Below are 21,732 nucleotides of genomic sequence, written 5' to 3' on the forward strand. Positions count from 1 at the left end.
AACAGGAATGTTAGATTTTAATGAAAGTGCTGGGAAGCTCTGACTGACACTTGCAAGATCATTGCAGATATGCCAGACTCTTACAGTCACTGCCAGTCAGTCTGTGACCTGCTCAGATGCTAAGCAGAGTAATGAACATGACTGAACATCCATCCTTGAGATGAAGACAGTAAATTCAGGAGTGGGATGTAATCTAGTGGGTGAATGTGGTATTTCTGTACTTCTCAAATAAAATTGAGCAATATAATCTGACTACAAGTAAGATCTATGCCCCTATTCCCACAATAGCAGATGAACACACAAAGGCTTTTTATGGCTAGTACACTTAGTTGGACTATTCTACAATCTTTACATCAATCAACAGGCAAGTGTGTCCTTTAACTGTACGTGGTGAATAGTCTAAGGCAGAGTACTAGGTCTGCTGTAAAATATTTGTAGTCTCCATATCTGCTGAAATAAAGCTTACTATAAGTCCCTTTAACAAAGAGAGCACTGGAGTGCTTAAATTACTTCGTTCTCATTATACAAAAACGGTAATAGGACTCCCACTATCAACCTGGTTACAGTGCTCTTGCATGCTTTCACTCACTCCTCTCCCTGCACCTTTCCACCACTGAGACTGACGCAGCGTAATGCAACTGCTGTGAGGCACGGTGTGAGCACAGAGAGCAGGAGTGTCTGGAAATTCAGTCACACAAACTAAGTGAATAATGTCACTTTCCTTTGCAGTATTATGACATCCTGTGAAAAAATATTCAAAGCCTTTTCCTGCAGCAGCTCTTAAAGAAAGATGACAATAGGCAAATGTCCCATTGCAGAAAGTGCTGGAGTTAAAGCAGGGCCCTAGAGCAGGACAATTATTTCAATTATCTGGAATTCATGATGAAAAACAGCAGCAGCTTTCAGGAAATATGCATGAGTCTGGCAATTGCTTGATCAGTTATGACAGTCACTGCCAAATATCATGTCCCGTTGGGTTTTTCAAGGGAAAGGCCTGGAACAGGTGGATTATTTTAGTTACCTATGCAGCATCACAGGAGTGCACTGTGGCTCTCCAGAGATCAAACAGGCCACCAACTGCTTGATTAAGTATGACATCACTGGCAAATATCACAAGGCTGTAAGAAATCACAGTAGAGACAGAAAGGGAGTGCATAGAGCAGATGGATTGTTTCAATTATTTGGGCCCCTTGATGAATAAGAACTTCAACTGCCATCAGCAGATCCCGTGGCAGGCAAGCCATAACTGCATTGCTATGACATCACTTTTAAGATCTGATATGGCTTAAGTATTTCAACAGCTGCAAAGCTTAGATTTGTCTTAGCACTGACTTGACCCACAGCTAGCTTTAGTGCTGAGAACTGAGCACTGAGAAAATAGTTTGTGAATGCTTCCAAGCACTTTATGGTATTTCACAGTTTTTCACCACTGCGGAGAAAACACTGAACGAGCACCAGGTTCACTCCCTGACAATAATGTTCTCGTAATGCATTTCTCAGGAGGAGTCAGCAGGGGAGAGCTAAGATCTGCTTACCATCAGGTGCCAGGACAGACCGCAATATCTTAGACCTGTTCATAAATCTGGGAAGGCCTGAGCATCCAGAAAATGATCCTTAATTATAGAATATGTGAGGTTCAAAATCTGATAGGTGTGAATTTTTTTACCTGAGAGGTTGCTCCCATTTTGCCTTCAGTCAGTCATCTGCAGCCTGTAGGTAATCTGCCTTAATTTTTTTTTTATTTTACATTCGTTGTGATGACAAGTTTGATGTTAACAAAAAGGTACACGATAACTTATGTCACTGTCCCCTTTCAGATAATATTATGTATTGACTAGAGTACAGAAATCTAGTTTACACACACAAAAAAGCTAAAGAATAGAGGACGCTTCAAAGAATGAGTAAACTTTGAAGCCTAGAGATTTGTACAAGCCAAATCCCATCCAAGTCTTATCAGATTTAAAGTCAGATCTGCTTTCATCAAGCCTTGAAGGCAGAAGAGAGTCAATAGGAAACTTCTCTTTGAGCCATATATGTCCTGTTAACATCTTTCAAAAAAGTTAACATTATAAAGGATTTGATTTCTGCCCTTCGTTGTCTTTAAATTCACCTCAGCACAGAACTGATAGAGTAATATTTCCTCGAAGTAATTGACCCAGTTATGGGAGCATAGGAGGGGGCAGGGAGGCATCATTTCTGTTGGAAAAGAAACAACAAACTCCTTGTAGTCATTTTAATCCTTTCTACTCTTAAACTGAAAAATAGAACCATAAAGAAATCAAGGAGATTATTTAGCTATATTAATTCTAGAAAGCATGAAACAGAAATCAAAAATTTTCTGAAGCTGAGCTATAAAACAACAACAAAAAACCATAACCCTTTTCCTTCCAAATCATCTCTCTTAAGATCAGTTAAGGAGGGTATTGATTACATTTGATCTCAGGAAAAAGTAATCCTCATTAGTATCCTTTACCTGATCTACCCATGTCCCATAAGGGGGGAAACAGTTCTAAAGTGAGATCAAGAACTGGCTGTTGGGAGGAAGAACTATCTCAGACTGAGGAGGAAAGCTGAGCTTTTCCTCCATTTCTTAATGACCTGAAAACTGCAAAGTGCCAGACGCATGTCACTTCTGATCATTCTGATCTACTCAGCCAAAATTGAGTAGAACCTATCAAGAAAATATTACTGCCTAGGTTTACAAATTTTGGGTAATGAGTGATACTTTCATAATATTTCTGTGACTGTTTGAAAGCAGCTGCCCCTTTTTCTTTCCTTTCTCTAATCTTCGAACCACCCAGTCAGTACTGCTCACCCCATGCAGTTCCAAGTCAGGCATGGAATTAAGCTGCTGTTGTGTGCTTTAATTCAGATCAGGTTATGTCTGTCCCTAAAAAGCTGTGAGTCAGAATGCTAACAGTTTCATTGTTAGCTTAAAAAATCATAATACTATAAATTACTAGGTTTGAATTATAGCCTTTCTCATCTGTGATTCACTAAGCTGAGACAGGATTATGTTTCATGCTTTTCTTCAATCCGTCAGACGTTGAAACTTTCTTTTGAGGTGCTTTTGTTTTCCTTCAAAAAAGCACATTTCCTTCAGAAGCAGCAGTTATAGTAGCAATAAAATTAATTCAAGTGTTGTAATGAAATAATGAGAATTGGCAGCCCTTCTTGCAGAGAAGGATTCACGTAGTGTTTTTCTTTCTAAGCGATGCTGAAGATCCACTTCCTTGTAGTGTTTCTTTGCTGTACTGTTAGAGTGAGGCAGGACTGCCCCTTTGTTCTAGAATAGTTCATCTGAATCAGGTGTTTGGAAGGATGGTGAAATAGCAGGTGAGAAGGGGCGGGAGGCCAAGAGCTTATAGAGACTGGGGAGGTAGAAATAGTTTAGGGTGATGCAGGAGATGGATGAAGACTAAAATTAATGGGACTGATGGAGAAGAGTATGTACTGTAGGGACAGGCTACCTGAAGAGTAAAAGGAAATAAGGAATTTGGACAGATGGAGGAAAGAAATAAGTGAATGCCTAGCTCAGGGAAGGTTGGGGAGAAGGGAATGAAATGAGCAAAGAAATAATTGGAAGACTTTATTTAGAGAAACATGGAATGGAAAATGATTTAAGCAATCTAGATGTAGAATACTGATTTGTGAATGTAACACTTTGTGTGTGTGTGTTTGTGTTTGTGTGTGATCACCAACTGCAATTGCAGAGTTTTTTCTTCATGCTGTAAATTCTCAGGTACAGTAACTGTCTTTTTTCCTCACAGAGGAAAGCGTGCTTGTATCTTGTCTGGTAAGACAACTTAAGTCAGTACAGAAACCTCTTCATATTCTAGATTTCTATGTTCAAAATCTTTTGTAGTACTGTAGCATATACGTAGGGTCATATTTTTTAGCACATGAAAAAAAACTAGCTATGCACTTTTTAAACAATGCTGCCAGCACAATGGAAATATTGTGGTCATTTGTGTGGCTTTCCAGAAAGTATTTCATCTTGGAGGGCTAAAACTCTGACCAAAACCCAGAACTATAGAAGTGTTTCAATGTGCTGTGGTTTTAATTGAAATAAGTCATTTACCATCTTGCACCTTTGATACAATGCTCTCATACAGTGGTCCTAAAGATAAAGCCATTGAAGATTGTATTTGAAGGAATGAAGATAGTTTTTATCGGTGTTCTTTTAGGATCGACCACAAGGACCGAATAATGCTCCCAAAGAAATACATTTGGATGAAGATGACTGAACATGCAGATCCAAAGGCCCTTTTAGGATACGGTGAACCTTTGGCCTTGGATGAAGAACATCCTTGGATGAAAGAACTCCAGCTGAAAGACAAAGTCTTTGCCTTTTCCCTTGAGACTTGCAGAGATATGAAAGAGATAAAGGAAACAAAGATTTGCTGCTGAATTCTTGCAGGGTGCTGTTCTAGTGGCTGACAGGCACCCAGCCATCCTGCCTCATTACTGTGAAATGTCACATGCTTACACCCCTTACGGTTCTCCTGCAACTCCCTAAAACCCTCACATGCATTTTGACTATTTTTTCTGCTGTCTATTTGCAAATTACGTTTAATTGCATAGTTTCTGTATTAAAATTGGTTCCTCTAGGACTCAAGTATATCATGTGTAGCTAAGAAAGTAAATGCAGAAAATACATACTGTACTTGGTTCATAAAATTATCATACTTGTACCAGCAACTGAGGAGGTAATTAAGTAATAATCTTGTTTTTCTTTAATGGCTAGCCTAAACTGAAAATACCAATAGTTCATTGAGTCAATGAACTGACATTCACAATGTGGTCAGCCATAGCTACCTGGTCATTTGAATGGATTTTCTACTCTAACATATTGAACTATGTTAAATTGATATGAAGACATCTAGGGACTTTGTAAATTTCCTTACTAAATATTCAGTATACTTGAAACTTGATTATACATTTGACTATTTTACTTTTCAAAGAGTCCTTATTTTCACTTTTTATGATAAAATGCAGCTCTTCCAGAGTTTTTGTTTAGATTCTTAGAGTATGATTTGATTTCATTAACAGTGTTTGTTAGAGTTGACCTTCAAAGTATGTCTGATACATAACATGTTACTACCTAATGGATTTTCTTAATTGAGAACATGTCTGAAAAAAAAGGCTACACACAGAGAAATGCTGTACCAAAGTTAAAGAGCTTTACTCTCCCTGCATCAGTCCCCACAGAGGGAGACCTAATTACTTTCACTGTCATGGAAGAAGATAGGATTCTGTAATTCTGCTTGCATATCAACTCACATGCTATAGTACCTTTCATGCTAGATAGGAATGTGTAGTAAGTATGTTGGAATTCAGGCATCTATGGTATCTCTGCTCTAAAGTGCAGCCACCAGACAGACTTCTCAAGGGGCAGACCTGAATAGTAGCAACTGTTTTAACAAACCACCACCAACAAGAAGGCATTTGCCTGCACGGTAGCCTAGATAAGTCCAGCATTATCAGATGAGGACATATTAGTCGTCTTCTTTCAAAAGTCCCCTGTGACTTTTTGAACATTTTTCTTCAACAGCTATGTCTTATTGCCCACCCATTTCCATTTAAAAACAGTTCTAGTAGCTGTTTTCAGCTCAGCAGTAGACTTTTCTAAATAACAGTGCAGACACTGTCTCTTAAAGTTTAGCTTTTGACTTGAAGACCTGGGAGACAATAACCAGTCTTTGATCAGCGATTTCACTTGCTTGACTTCTCTGCTCACATCTCCCTATTTTGTCCTCTACCCCTCCTCTTTGGCCTTAACTGGTCACAAAAATTGTGCATGACTATTGGAAGTGTCATTTGCTGCGGGGTCTCTGTATGGGCCGATTAATATAAAGTAATTCATATTGAGATGCATATGTATGTTTGTATATGCAAGATATTAACTTTACTTGCATTGAGCCTGTTGGAATGTGGATGTACATAAAGAAAGCTGTGACTAAAATTTCAGATATCTAGATACTGGACAACTAAATTTTATTGTTTACTCTTGAGCATTGATGTACTGATGCTGTTTTGTTACTTCCCTAATAAAAGAAACCTTTTTAAATGCTTTGATATTGAAAAATGTTTATGGTGAAGAGACCTGGGCTATTTTTTCAAGAGGAGACAAAATGCAAAAGACAGGCTGTGTCTTGACCTAAGCAATGTATTTCTACATTTGTGTATGGGCAGGACTTGACAAGTAATCATATCCAAAACCATGGGTCAACTTGGAATAGCAATCTGACTTAATTTTCCCACTCCCTCTTTGCCACTGTTAAGATTCATCAGCATTGCCAATTTTACTTGTTTCTCTCATATCATATTATGCTTTTGTGTTGTTGTGCTGTCCTCAGCGAGAGTGGGTCTACAGCTGTTTCAGGGTCAGCTGTAATTACAGAGCCATTTTGTTTTCCTTGTGTCTGTTCTGGGCATTTTGCTGAAGGTACAAAACAGCACACTGGTCTAGATGGGTATGTTTTTTGTCCAGCTTCATGCTTTGTTCTAGTCTTTGAGATGTCACGCTCTGTCAAAGATCTGTTGCTGAGTATAAAGGGTGAATAATAATCAGGATTAGCTCAGAAGATGTTTCCTTTTTCTTGTGTTTTCCAGGTATTCCTGAAACACATTTTTTTTTCCCCTGGTGTTAAGCCTCACTGTAGCAGAAATGCTAAGTCACAGCTTGAAGCAGTGATTAAACACCTGGAGGAAGGCAGGGCCAACCCAGAGGAGCACAGGTGCATGCAATGTACTTGAGTGGAAGGGGTGGAGCCAGTATCCACCCCTTCCCAGACCTCATTTAAAGGTTGGTAGGGGGAGGTAAGGGTATCTCACTGAAGATCCCTGAGGCCTTTTAAAGGTAAAGAACTTTTTTTTCTTTATTTCTGTGCTCGTGGTAGTTGCATTTGAGGAAGCCATCAACTCCTGTAGCCTGGGACTGTTCTGCTGTTGTTGCTGTGCTATCTATTGTGTTACAATTAGCAATGCTGCTGTGTTGATAAATTGTCATTGTTTGTCTGGGAAAACATGTGTATTCATCTCCTTGGTCACTAGTGTGGCTTGCTTTAATGTTGATTGAAATTCACTGTGCTTATCTACTAACACACTAATTGCTTAACTAAAAGCTCTGTGAATCTATGTTGTAACAGTGAAAGAACTTTGGAGGCATAATCTGTTGTTTTAAAGCTGTATTATAGGAAGGATTTGCCCTTGTACATGTATGTGGAAGTTTTTTCAATCATCCCGATTAAGTATATGTTAGAGTAGGAAGGATGTGGGGAACCTTAACTTTAGTTGGGTCCTAATTCTTTATCTTTACTGTAGGAGTAGCGAAGGCACTGGTAAGGGCTCTTCCTTTGTCTTTGAATCTGACCCTCAGTGCTTGACCTTGAAGATTGTTTTGCCATAGGATATAAGGTGGAAGAATTTGATTTTGTTTGTGTCTTGCCACAGAAACATCTTTTGTTTAAAAACATTGAGGCAGTCTTAAATTTGTATGGGGGCTTTCTTTTAACTTCTGTTTTATTCTGTTTCATTTTCTTTGTCATAGAGGCTGACAGACGCTGCACACAGAGTAGATGCTTGGTATTGGGGATTCATTTATCACGGAGACAAAACATAACAAGATCCTGAGGCTGAAAGTCAGAGAATTTGATCAGGAAAGATGATGCACATTTTAAAAAGCCAAAGTATTTTATTATTGGAATGCATCATTCAGGGAATATGATAGATTTTCCATTAGTGGAAGTCTTTGATCAAAACTGCTTATCTTTCTAAAGAAGAGCTGCCTCAAGAGCAAGCAGCTCAGCCTGATGCAAGAGTTATTGACTGAGGGATTTTGTCCTTTTTCTAATGCAAAATGAGTCAGATAGGGGTACCATACTACCACAAATAGCAGCGGTTATTGTAGGAACCAAGATTAAACTTTAGCCGCAGAGGTAATGCTAAAAGAAAAAAGTATGAATGGAGCAGAAAGGGACTCCTCCTTATGCTGCTTGTATCAGAGAATGTGTATGATGTGTGCTATACAGATGTTGTGTGCAGATACAGGGTTACCAATAACATCAGTGATGCCTGTTAAGGCAGGTGGGCACTTTCCTGCAGGCAGTTGACTTTCAGAAAAAATTGTAACTTTTAGCTTCATAGCCTAGAACTACAGTGACTTCATACCCTCACTGTGTTCACATCCACTGTCTGATGTACATTAAAAAAAAAAAAAATTCACCAAGGGTCTATGAATGTCAGTGGGTATCGTTTTTCCCCCAAGGGGGAATCCATTGACACCTTTTGTTTCATGCACTCTTCCACATCAGATGCCATTTTGTAAGACTGCTCCTCTGCTGCCATCTGTCACATGGCAACAACGTGGAGCTGTATGTTGGTGGGAAGGTTCAACCTCTACTTGCATTGTTGTGCCTTTTATGGACAGCCCCATATCTTCTAGCCAGAAGGACACGCTTTACATAGATTACAACTTCTCTAGTTGTTTTTCACATGTCCAGAGACTGTGCATGGGGCTTTTTGTGCTATCTGTAGTAATTCCTTTTCATATCTGTAGCCATGCAGTATTTATCGGTCTCCCAGATCTTACTAATCTGCTTTTTCCTATATTTGGTTGTTGTGTGCAGGCAGCTGAACTGGAAAACATTAGTGCTCAACTGACTGCTATCTTTATGGGAAATTTATGCTTCAGTGAGAAGTTCCTTACAGTACAAGAAGTATAAAGCTTGGTATCATATAGGTCTTTCCTTTGTCTTTATTTAATGATTTAACCTTTTCTTTAGAAATGTGGGAGCTAGTAGTTAAATACAGTTGTAATAATTGTTCTTTAATTCTACATCTTTTCCTTACTCAGTCTATTGTTGTTTTTTTTAACTTTGTTTATTGATTGTGAAAATCTATTACTGATTAGACTTATACTGCTAAATGTCCTATGTCTGATAGGTGGAGATATACAGCATTCCTCCTTCTGATAGGTGGAGCCATTATGCTTTGCTAAGTACTATTGCAATGTGATGTAGGAGAAAGGAAAGGGAGTGAGCAAAAAGAATCTGCAAAGAACAGTTACCCTTTGGATGTTGAAGAATGGTTTTCTTTTACCACAGTAACAGTTTGAGAACCTCAGAGAGGCTATTTGCTCCTAGATGTTTCCTGCAGGGAAGGCATGAACTGTAAAGCAGTGTTGACACTGGTACCAAGCATGGTAGTTCTGCCCATTTTGTTGTCCCTTTGTTCTGTTTTCCAACATGCCCGTAGCATGTCTCAGGAAGCTTTGAAGTCAACTTTCTTTGTGGCGTATGAGATCGTGCTGCAGTTCTGAAGATAACTGTGATTCTGCCTTCTCTGTGTTCTGCTTCGTAACAAGCCATGCTACCTCCTCATTATGAGAAATGTCACACTTTGGTACTTTCTCCTTTGTATGAACCTTTATATTCTGTTGCTCTTCAATAGTGCTTCAAAAGCCTGTATGCTTCGGAGCCAAATACGTAGGTTATTTCATACTTCTGCTTTCAGACAAGGGTGAAATATCATTCTTTAAAAGAGAGGAACTAAGGCTGGAATCCTGTGATCTGTTTATTTATCGTAGTACTCAGTGCTATCTAGAAACCTTGTATGAGTCTTTCAAGGGTATTCTGAAATTAAATATGCAAATCTGGGGAAAATCCTACATCCACAGGAGTTCTGTCTTGTTCCTCTGGAAATTTCTTCCAACCTTTCAGCTATTGCTCAGTCAATTTCAGCACTAATTTTGAGTATTGTGAGGTGAGATGACAAAGGAAGATCTTGTATTACTTTATGATTTAACTTCTATGTGATACTTGCACAGTTAAGATTGATTAAATGTGAATATCTGGAAAGGAATGAAGTGGTTTTTAATAGCCACAAATTCATAAGTTTTATCCAGAGGTCATCAGTAGCACAGTTCTCTGTTCACACTGAAATCAAAATGTTTTCATGATCTTATTTTTTCCTCCCTTTTCTCCCTCACCTCCCTTCCATATCTCCTAGACTTCATTGCCTCATCACTGCTTATTCACTTTGTATGAGTATTCAGAGGAAGAGAAGGGGACAGAAGTGATAGTCAGGTGATAGGCTCCGTTTTGTACCAAGTCATACAATTTAGTTTTCAGATAACAACAACAAAAAGCCAAACCCAAAATGCAGTGTAGGTTGTCAAAAAGCTGGCACTCTAAATACCAGAAAATATTAACATCTATTGTCAGGAAAAATAAAAAGTATGAATCACTCTGTCTCTATGACACATTTCAAAACTGCTATACACAGCACAAATTATAGTGTGTTTGATGGTATCAGAGATAATAGCCCTTGAGAGTTTGTCTCGAGCGCCCAGCATTCCTACTAAAAGGGTTCAATTGTCTTGGCTTACAGTATAGTGCTTTAGAGAAAAGATGAGGGTTCTCTGAGGTCATCTTTGCTAAAAAAAAAAATAAAAGCTGATACAGAATTATTGTTAATAACTTCCCTTTAAAGGAAAACAGTTTCATGTGTTGTGTATTACATTCTTACTGCAAAACAAATGATATCTACTTGAAAAAAGAAACAGAAGTAATCTATTTCCTTAGTGTCTTACAGCATGATTCCACAGTGCGATTCTTTTTTTTACTAGTGATGTCCTGAACAATCCTACCTTTTAATTCCTTCTGTTTTCAAAGTCCTCAGAGGCAGATCAGGAATATGCCTGTGCTCAGCAGACAAGTGTGTCCTAAACAGAGGAGTCAGAAATATTTCAAGAAAGGCTGAAATATAGAAGACTCACTTGTCTGGAAAGCTCAGGAGGAATTGCCCTCCTTTAGAAATGCCATTGCCTTCAGTGTTTTTTGTTTGTTTGTTTTGCACTGCCCTTAGCGGATGGTCTCCTGTGCTGAAAGGAGATAAGGAAACAGCTTCACTGGAAACCGTAGGAGGTGGCAGCCTTCCCCTAAGTGGGCACTTGTAGCCAACATCTTGTTTCATTTCCAGGGAGAACAGTAAGAGATGACAAGTACTCTGACCACTGTGGTTCTTCGTGGAAATTCTGGAACAGAACACTATTACTTGGCAACGCCGAAGGGGGTGGGGGGGGAAGGCGGAGCTGTAGTGTCTTGTGTGTTATTCTGAGTTACTTTAAAGAAATGATCATAAAACAAGTGCAAAATTAGTTTAAATTATAGAAATTCTTGGATTTGTATTGGTCTGTTTGGCTAAGGTCTTCTGTTATTTCACCTTCTTTTTCCTTCCCCCCCATCCAGTTAAATGACCCAGTTGTAACTCCTAGAAACTCATAGACTAATCCTTGACTTTCTATCTAATCAACATATTAGCGAAGTAAAAATTCACCAATACTAGAAGGAAAAGCACTCTAATATTGGTCATAATTATTTGATTTCTTATTCTTGTGGAAAAATGAAAAAGGAAATTTTTGCTTTTAATGCTGGAATTTACTTTAATTGCAGGGGTGTGAGTCCTGCCTCCATAACAAAATGTTTGGTAGAAGGATCCCTAGGGAGTGGATCATTGGGTAGGGGAGTTTACAAATACCATTTGGTTACTGAAATTAAAAATGAAGCAGATGCCAAGAGAAAGAGGAGGGTGTAGAACATCTTAAGATGTATTTGTTAATAATCTAATTGGATAAAAAAAATAATTAAAGTCAGAAGAGAGAACTTACATACTTACATATAGATTGTCTGACATATGGCATGCATGCATCTTTGAAGAGAAAAAGGTCATTGTTAAAGTGTTTTTTAAACAGGACTGTCTTTATGTGTCTCTGGGGTTAACTGCAGTGCTAAAAAATACAAGCAGAAGTCCTTTAATTATGTTCTGTTCAGGTTGTACTCATGGTTATAGTGTCCCAGTTGCCTCCAGCAGTTCATTTAGGAATGCAAATGCTATACAACTTATCCTTTGTTCTCTTGACCCTGCCCATCTAAAGCAACTGAAAAGAATGGTAAGCTGCTGATTCTGTTCACTCTTGCACTTGACCAACAGGACTGCATCCCTTAAGTCAAGGAGTCAAGGAACCTCCTTATGCCATTAGATACAGAACTGCAAAGAGCTCAGCTGAGTGTACAGTTACAGCAAATCCTTTTCCCTTAAGCTAGTCAACCTGAAGACATTTGGTGTGGATATGACTAAAGTGGAATGGGATGTAATAGAAGTCTTTTCTCTCTCTGAGATCTTAGTTGTGTCCAGTGAATTCCACTTGAACTCTTTCCTCCTGTGAAAGAACAGAAGATGAAGCTAAGCTTAAGTCCAGTGATGTGAAAAGGGTAAATAACGTTCTTTTGAGGGTGAAAAGTGTGTGTGTGTATGATGATGCAATATGGTAGAATAACTTCCCAAGGTGAATAACATAAGCACTGCTGATCAGGATGGGTAAATAACACAGGTTAAAAATTATGGTGGAAAAACAGAGTTTGGATCAACAAAAGAACAAATCCTGTCTACATAGGTATAATTTTCACTATGATTTTATGGTATGTTTTTTTTTTTAAACTACATTGCGTCCACGCCGTGAAATTACTTCTGGACATGCCATTCAATCTGCCCCTGGCCTCAGTGCTCTTCAGTATCTTGTCTGTTTGGGTCGATCTGTGTGTCGTGAAGACAGAGTTTTAGAGTTGTAGGCACAAATGTTTAGTAAGAACATTTCAAAGAGAAGCTTTTACTGGCAGAAAGTGTGTTTGTGCAAACTTGACGACATAAGCAGCATCTTGGGTAACATCGCCTGAAAATGAAGCTGCTAAGAAATCTTCAAATCAAATGCAGGAGAAAATCATTTGCATTAGGAGCTGTGCTGTAGTTTACTGCACAGGCTTGGCAGCCTGCACTCCCTCTGTTCTCTTGTTAACATTATTATTTGGGAGCCTAAGTCAAATGCTTATATTGGGTAACAGTTATGAGTACTTGACACAATGTAAGTAAAATGTGTTGGGTTTTTTTCTAATAATTAGAATTTTGACAGGAAAAGAGGAAGAGGCACAAAATGAGAAATTAGTTATTTCCTGTGCCTCTGTCATTGCCCACATTAGGCTTCACTGATGCGTTTTGTGTGATCTCATGGCAGCCCCTTCACAGCAGCCTGATCTCTGCCAGGTTTAAAGACAGGATGAGTAAAAATGAGGAGCAATGAGAGAGGAACATCACAGGTTGGAAAAATAGACCTTTTACGTCTTCAAAGTTGTAAGGAGTCTGGTTTCTTGCTAAGTCTGCCGGTACACGTTATTTGGGTGATTAAACTAATACTAGGAAATATACCTTAAAAAATCATCAATATTCGTCTCTGATTTCTATTATAAAGCTCTGCTGTTTGTAGTTGGGTTTTTTTGTTTGTTTTTTTGCTTGTGCATTTTGCATCTGGAAGCTTTATATTTCTTTTTTTTAACTCAGTGCTTTTAGGTAGAAAGTGAGGCAAATTAGCAAGTGTTTGCACCATAGGTGGAACAAAGGATCTGCACAGCTCTATGGAAACCTCACAAAGATTTCCTGAAAATTCATAGCATCATACTAACATCAGCACAGAATGCAACAGAGGTGACTGACAGCTCTATAATTTCACTTTCCAACATAATGTTCTTGGAACCTCATAGAAATGCAAAATGAATTCTTGTTAACAAATGTACGATGTTATAGGTATTCACACTTTTCTTACCAATGAATTTAAAAGTTGACAGAGAGAGGGTCAAATCAGTCTTGCTAAATATCACCAAAAAAGGAAAATTATGATTACAAATCAAATCTATACATTTGGTGTTGTATTTTGAAACATTCTATTTATTTTCTCAGGATTAGTCATGTGAAAGGCATTGGAAAATGGGTATTAGAGTCATTCTTATTCGGCAAGAAGTATATTAAAACCTATTGATATTTCATGATAGCACCTTAAAAGGGGGTGGGGGGGATTGACTGTATTGACTGTATCTTGTCAGATAGGAGTACCTTATAGTCTAACCAGAAATAAAACATAATCATATTTCTTTGAGATGTTTACAAGCTGTCAAAAATTAAGTCAGGAGAATAATTCTAGTTCATAAATAAGTACATAAGATCAGATAAATAAATGGATACGATTTTGTAAATTCACATAGAGTGCTTCTGTTCTCTCTCTTGGCGTGCTCTCTCTCTTCCCTTTTAGGATTGTTCTTCCATTGGCTGAATGTTTAGCAAGAGGAATATATAAAATGTAGGATTTATGAGAGCTTTTGACATTTATGGTATTTTTGATTAACACTTTTATTAGACTTGTCTGAAAAATAATTCATTATTTCAGTTTTTCTTTGTAGTTCTCTAAAAAGCAGCCACGATCATCAAATAGATCATGGCATGTAATAAAAGCCATACAGCCAGTAGTAGAACATACTGTCATATAACCATTAAGACTGTTCTAGGAGCCAAATTGTTGGAACTAAAAGTATTTTTAATGACTTGAAATTGCTTGAAGTGCTTTCTGAGAGTAGAAAGGTGCTGATTTATTTATCTAGTGTACTTAGCTAAATTAATTTGGATGGAACTACTTTGGTTTTAATCCTCTTACAGTGAAATTTATGTTAATATTTTTAGATGGTGCATCATTTTCTCTGAAGGATAGAGTTAAATGATACTGGTCTGAGCATTGTCATTAAGTAAGAAAACGTGAACAAACTAGCCAAAAAAAGCATTAAGGACTGCAAGCTTACCTGAACTATTGTCATAATTCTTAGAAGTGACCTTGCAAGAAATGCAACATCTCAGTAATATTTTCTCTTTTTCTGTTTAATTAGTCTTTTAGAATGGCAAAAGTCAGTAGAGCGAGTGCATCAGCAGGCATTTAAGTAATACTTTAAGTTCTATATGAACAAATATATTGTTCCATCTTTCTCTTCTGGCTGTGTTTTGTCTTTTTTTTTTTTCATTGAGTCCTTCAGGAATCCAAGAGCAACCAGCTCAGAGCTGTGCCTCACCGTGTTCCACAGCCTGATGAAGGTGGAAACTTCTGCTCTGTCCTACTTGCTATTTTTTTTTTTACAGTTTCATGCTCTAAAATTGATTTCCATTTGTAGATTGCTACAAAAATTACTAAGTGGAAGTCTATTTACTTGAATGTTGTAGGTGTAATGAGCAAGATAAAGGACTTGATGTTATTGATATTAGTCTACTGTGTAAAAACACAGACTGCTCAGCTGGGTTTATCTCCTTGATATCCTTCTTTTTTTATTATTATTTTCTTCCTTATTCTACATTCCACGTTGTTTTATACATGAAACTTGGTAGCTTAGTGTTCAGGCTTCTTCCTTGTTTTTATCACTGAGAGCAGCTCTTACCAAGACCTTTTCCTGTAATACCTTGTAGCTCTCACAGGCCAACTTCGCTCAGTACTCTGACTTCTTTTCTTGCTCTTTTCTTGCCTCTTTCTGAGCATTTACATTAGTTGGATCCTTGCTGCAATCACTGTAGCATCTGAATGTCCTCTGTGAACGTCTTTTCCTCCACAGACAGGTTGACCTGTTGGCCGATAAAGGCTTTGCTGTCTACATCTGCTTATTCTCTTAAGTCTTACTCTAGTAAAGCAGAGCAATCCCCTGATTCAGAAATATGACTGAAAGGTTATTTTTCTTTGTTTCTATTGACTCTTGATTATAGATTACGCACTACTAAGCTGCAACACGTTCTCTTGGCAAAAACAGTTGTAATTTGCAGCCCAGCTTAAGCTATTTGTTCTCAGTCTCTGGGCACTGGAGAAACTATGCAAGTCTCACAGACATTGTAACAAAAAAGCCTACTCCTGTTGTTGGATGTCAGTTTTACCCTTTCTTGTTCATGGTCCAGAAAGTCCAGACAGAAATGTACCCCTGTATTTATATATACGTATGTAGAGTATGTAGATAATAGAAGGTTCTGAGAGCAAGAAGTTCCCATTACTCTGATACTTATCAATCTGATCTAGCTGTTTGTTTTCCCCTATTTTTCCCCACCTGTATAATGTTTAAATATAAAAATCAGGTGTGGGGTTGGGAATGTTTAAAGTATATTTTTATCCTGTCAAAGAAGGAAGAACTGTGTGTTTCTTCTGTGAATCATGTAAATAAATTCCTGAGCATTTAATTGGAAGGATAAAAATTGAAAGTTTAAAGTTTTTTTCAGAGAACTTTTAAAAGATGTGGACTACTTCAACTCTTCTACCTGGGAACTCTTGTTTTCTTAAAGTATCTCCAGAATAACAAAACTTCAATGAAATGGTGTTATGGAAGATGTTCAAAAAAATCTACTGGAATGTGTTATCTTTTGGTTTCTATGTCTTCTGTTCGAGTGTTTGCCAGGCCAACAAAAACCTCCCATTATTATCTCACTCCTAACTGAAGGTTATTATGGCAGGCTGTGCTCAGTTGTTTTCCCCCTACATACATGCACTGTGCAAACTCTGCCAGAACAGCAGTACCCAGGATCCTGCTTCTAAGCACAGACAAGGGAGTGAACGCCACAGAGATGTGACTTATGCTTTTCTTCATTAGAGAAGATATATATATATATATATATATATATATTATTTTAGTAAGGAGATTTCTAAACTAAATCTCACTGAGACAAAAATAGTGGTCGTTTTGCCTGCTGCAGGCCTGGTTTTCTGGAGAAAACTAAGGCAAAAGAGGCAAAATGAGTCCTGCTTACACAGAATTTCACTCACAAGACTGTTAATCTCATGCACTCTAGGAAAATAAATATTGCCCAGAAAAATACTGGTATTTTATATCAGCATTTAACTGGAAAACGAAGAGTCCCAGGACAGCTGTCAGGGGAACAGGACAAAAGAAATGGCAATCTTCAAGCTAAAGACTAGTTGTAAACTACTATTTGAGTAGTGTGACTAACATAAACGATTACTTTGGGATAAATTAGCCCCTGGGAGGCATGCTAGCAAAGAAATGCATAGTTCAAAGTTCTCAGCTGAATGGTGACAGTACTGGCTTACAATATTTTAAGCCCTCAGGATCAGACCCTACCAACTGCACCTCTAACCAACACTTTTTCTTGTATCCCCACCCCCAACTGCCTGAGCAACCCATTAAATGAGTCAGGCAAGCTATCCTGCTCTTTAAACAAGTTGTATGTATTCAGAAGTGTTTTTTTTTTTTTAATGGGCTGGGTTAGAAGGTAGTATGGTCTAAAACCATTTTTGTGTGTGTGAAATAACTTAATTTTTGCAGCAGAATGCCATTAGCACGCATGATGTGGCACGCATTGCAGGCAGGGCTTTCCTTCAGCCTTTGTACTAAGATTTCAGTACTTTGATTAAAAAGATTTTCACAAGTATCCTGAGAATCTCAGGCCCTGAGCAGCTTTAAGACCAGAGAAGAAAACTGGGGCTCAGGTGAAGTAGAGTGAATGTGCCTGTAAGGAACAACAAAAAAATAAAAATAGGGTTGATGACCTTACTTCCATACTGTTTGTGTGTCCATACTGTGTGATTCAGTATGTCCTTTGCTCATTATAAGAGATGCACCATAAAAGAAAGCAACCAAGAAGACATTGTTGGGACTGGCACAGACTGCCAGGGCTGTGGGTGCCCTGTCCCTAGAGGTGCTCAAGGCCAGGCTGGATGGGGCCCTGGACAGCTGATCTGGTGCCTGATCTCTGCAACCCTGCATGCCGTAGGGGGTTGGGAACTAAATGGTCTTTGAGGTTCCTTCCAACCCGAGCCATTCTTTTATTCCAGCATCCTGTTAGTTAAAGAAGTTGAGATGCAGACCATCATGTGACTTCTGTGTTTTGTTACGAGTCATCTTTTATTCTTTTTTTCCTTTCTTGCTCTAAGCTAAGCTCTTGTTGGTTTAGTCCCATGTGTGTTTCTGCCTTTGAGGTTGGCAGCCTGGGCCCTGCTCCTGCAGGATCAGCCTGCCAACTCGCTGGCTCTTTGTTATTACAGAAATTGGCAGATGGAGGTGCTAATAGCTAGAGACAAGGTTGGAGACAGGGTTCTGCTTACTTCAGAAAAAAAACCCTCTAGCTGAAGCCCAAGCTGGCAGCCCCTTTTGAACGGGAAAAGCATTTGTGTTGCCCAAGTAGCTTCTGTCACTTCAGGGGTAAACGCAAGGAGTTTGCCTTGCATCTGTGTTAAATTCTCTTGCCAGTAATTTTGTGCCTCTTTGTCACCACGAGGGACATGAGGAATTTTCTCCTTTCTCTGCAAACACCTCTCCTTTTCCCTTTTTGAAGTGTAAGCTTCAGCTTCTGAAGATGCGTCATGACAAACATTACTTGCTGCTTCGCTTTGTCGGGAGTTCACTATATTCATACAAATACTTGCTTTAGAGTATGAAAAGCACATAGGAGAGCAAAACAAACTAAATATCTACCATCTAACCAGAAGTGAATGTCAGTCAATTTCTAATAAGCAATTTCCTTTAGTCCTTCATAAAACCCAGGGTACTGGGGCAATTCTTTCCTTTCTATTGCTTTTCACTGAGAGACTCCCATTCATCAAGCTGTAGGAAGGAAGTGGGGACTCAATTCCTACGCTGGATAAGTACTGATTTGCTTTCGAGTATTCTCAGTAAGATATACATACTCAGATAAAATTCATTGGGATATCCTACTTCAGCTTGCATTTATAGCATTTATGCCAGCTTATAAACTTGCAGTAAGTTTTCAATGTATTCAATGCCATCCAGAATTTAAAAGATTTTTGACATATATATTGAACCAGTTATTGCCTTCAATTCAAAAATCGCTTTAATTATAACCTGTTCATGTTTGGAAAAGGTTCTCTATGAACAGACTTGTTATAACCAGATTTTATGTGCATTTTTCCTAGCATGCTACCTACACACTTAACATTCCATACCAACTGCAACTATAAATTATCCTGTAAGATCTTACAGGATATCAGGAATGTTTAAAAATTTCCCTCATTAGAGTATTCTGAGCTTTACTACTATTTATTGTTAACTAGCTGTAATACATTATCAATTAAAAAGGCCATGTACTTTCTTGTTTTACTAATTGTAGGAAAAAAAAATCTGCATATAGGAATAGGGGACAGTTATACAGCAAGCAGCTTCTACATGACAGTAGTGTAACTTATTTGGACTTATTGTGATTTGTGCAAGAGTCTTTCAAAAGAAGTGGTGAAGAGGTGTTTTAGTGTTGGTTTTTTTTGTGTGTGTGTGTGTTTTTTTCTTTAATTTGGGGATTATGAGAAATTCCTTGAAAGGAGGATATTATTGCATAAGTTTCGTAGAATGGCTGTTAAAGTTGAAACTTTGTCAAAGTGTCAAAAGGCACTGGGCTTTGTTTAACTCTGTATTTTTAGTATCCAGAGTTACTGAACCAGACTTTGCTTAATTAATAACTATAGGATGTGAGGCAGTTCCAGTGCTGCCTTTTCTATTAACTTGCAATTTCCTTTAGGAAATGAGTAAACTGGGGGGGGGAAGGAGGCATAGCTGCTGAGAATAAATGGGGTACCACTGTATGTTGCCAAATTCATTTGAATAAGTTAACAAACAGGGATTATAAATTGAGTAAGTTTAATTCCATAACTGTTGCAACACAGTTTGTAAGAAGAGCAACATAAGAATTCTTAAGCAAAATGTGGTGTGAGATTAGGGAAATCAAGAGATCATTTCATAAAATTCATTGAAATAGTACTCCAATTCTTAATTCCACTTGGTAGTTTGTCACTATCAAGTCCGTATTTCTATAAGATAGAGATATTTCAAATTCACTTTTTTTCAGTGTAATCTCCCTTGTTTCCATTGAATTTGTATTGTGTTGCTGAAACCAGTATGTAAAATGCTGACTGCTAAGAAGTTAAGTGTTAGTCTAGACTTTAAAAAGTTAATTTTGTTTGTCACTGAAAAAAATCTGCCGTGCAAGTCCAAATTGCTGAAGTCTGTGGCTATTTTCGCCACTGGAATCCTGACTTTTTAATTATTACGATAGAACTTAGTTAAACATTTCTTAAAGATTTTTTTTCTGAAGAACTGATAATCTTTGTCATGAGCATTTAAAACTAGATTACAAAACTTTGGCTTTGTTAGAATGTATATGTTTGCTTTATTTTTTTGTGCATGTTTATTTTCTGTAAATGCCTTAGAGATACAGTAAGGTCTATTGACTCCATTGAAACTTAAATGACTGAACTTTTCCAAAGATACTCTATAGGGACAAAGAGAAAAGGACAAAACAAATAAATTGATGTTACTTAATGAATCATTTATTTGACTTTTGCTTGCTTAAGTCAGTACAGTTATGTTCTGAATCTCCATTTTAAATATTCAAGTTTCAGGAGGCTGTAATTTATATGTGCATGTGTAGTTAAGTTACAGAAACATACAATCATAGTTGAGTTGAATGGACTTTTAAGGGTCATCTGGTCCAAATTCCCTGAAATGAACAGGGACAGCTACAGCTCAGGACTGACCTCGGATGTCTCCAGGCATGGGCCATAATCTTTAATATCAAAGACTTATCATTTATGTGGGTACCAGTTTATAACTTTTTTTTAATTTGGTGTGTGTGTATAAGCACACTTGAAATTATTTCTTGTTCTTTCTTAACATGTGCTAGTGAGTTCATTTGAGTGTGTCTTGTTATTAAGCTTCTTTATTAAAGTCACCTTTTAATTTCCTGAGTTAATTAAAGATTTCTGCTATTTTCACAGTCTCCCTGGTTGTGCGACAGCAAGTATAGTACCCTTTACTCATTTGATTTCTTGTAATTTATCACCCTGTCAGTGGAGTTGTTGAACCTATTACTTTGTATTTAAATATTAGCAATGAGTGACTGAAACAAATGATGTTATAATAGTTAGCATGTATTTGTAAGTGGTATGAAAGTATTATCTTAAACTCATACTGAACACAGGTATTGAATGAATAGCAACATCTCATCCTGCCAGTTTTTGTCAAGGATGCAGTATAATGAATGTATCAGGTTAGATAAAATTTTGCTTAATATCAAATGTGTTAACTAGTGCAGGATTGGTTTTTGTTGTTGTCTTGTTGGTTTTGATTTTTTGGTTTGGGTTTTTTTTTCTACAATCTAAATTTAGTCAAGACTAGGAGAACAGAACCCCCTCAGCTATTTTTGTGCCAAATTTACTATTGGCTAATTATCTCTAGATTCAATATACACCCATAGGCATGTACAGCTGAATAAGAAGCCAAAAATTGACTACATCCAGTTTTGATGTGAAGTAATCACAGATTTAACAAATCTCTCACAAGGGTGAGATTTAGGTGGTCATCAGATGTCCCTCCTAAGACACACAGATTTCAGCAGACCATAAGTAGTAACTAAACTCATAGCTCTAAATGAAGACCACTTCTCTGCATTGGAAAAACCTGAAGTATTCAGAACAGCTTCTGATCCAGAAAGGAGAAGTTCAGTGAATTGATATAACCTCCAGGGTAAAACACAGAGAAGCATGGGCAAGGACATTTTGTAGCTTATGCATCTAAATTCTGATGGCATCTGAAGCATTAGGAAACCATGGTAGATCTCATACTTCTAGCAGTAGTCTCCCATCCTTTAGGTAAATTCCTCAATTAGTGTACTACAAACTAGTAACGTTCATGTGCTCTGTGACACTTGGAAAGAATTAAATATTCATCAACAGTTTAATGTCTTGACCATCACCAGGTGTTACAGCACACACCAAGGCTAGTTCAATTTCTTTATTTTAAAGACACAAAGTGGGGATGATTATCTATATTTCTCTGTTTCATGGAAAGACTCGTAATCATTTGG

At 37.7% G+C, this 21,732-nt stretch overlaps 1 protein-coding gene across 13 annotated transcripts in view; it reads left to right on the forward strand.

Annotated features, from left to right (window-relative positions):
* The window catches only part of ATRNL1 (attractin like 1), a 419,950-nt gene that overhangs the window by 328,535 nt on the left and 69,683 nt on the right, over positions 1 to 21,732 (forward strand). For 6 of the 13 annotated variants that reach the window (XR_001467270.4, XM_040702499.2, XM_004942303.5 and 3 more), the window contains one exon: positions 4,188 to 6,070. The exons of the other annotated variants lie outside the window; for them this stretch is intronic. Coding sequence is in view for 3 of the 6 variants with exons in the window: in XM_004942303.5 (XP_004942360.1) it covers positions 4,188 to 4,247 (60 nt within the window). In the remaining 3 variants the exon portion in view is untranslated. Of the gene's footprint in view, positions 1 to 4,187; positions 6,071 to 21,732 lie in introns of those variants that run through there. 13 annotated transcript variants of the gene reach the window in all.

This window comes from Gallus gallus, chromosome 6, assembly GCF_016699485.2.
Source record: "Gallus gallus isolate bGalGal1 chromosome 6, bGalGal1.mat.broiler.GRCg7b, whole genome shotgun sequence".
In the NCBI taxonomy this organism is placed as follows: domain Eukaryota; kingdom Metazoa; phylum Chordata; class Aves; order Galliformes; family Phasianidae; genus Gallus; species Gallus gallus.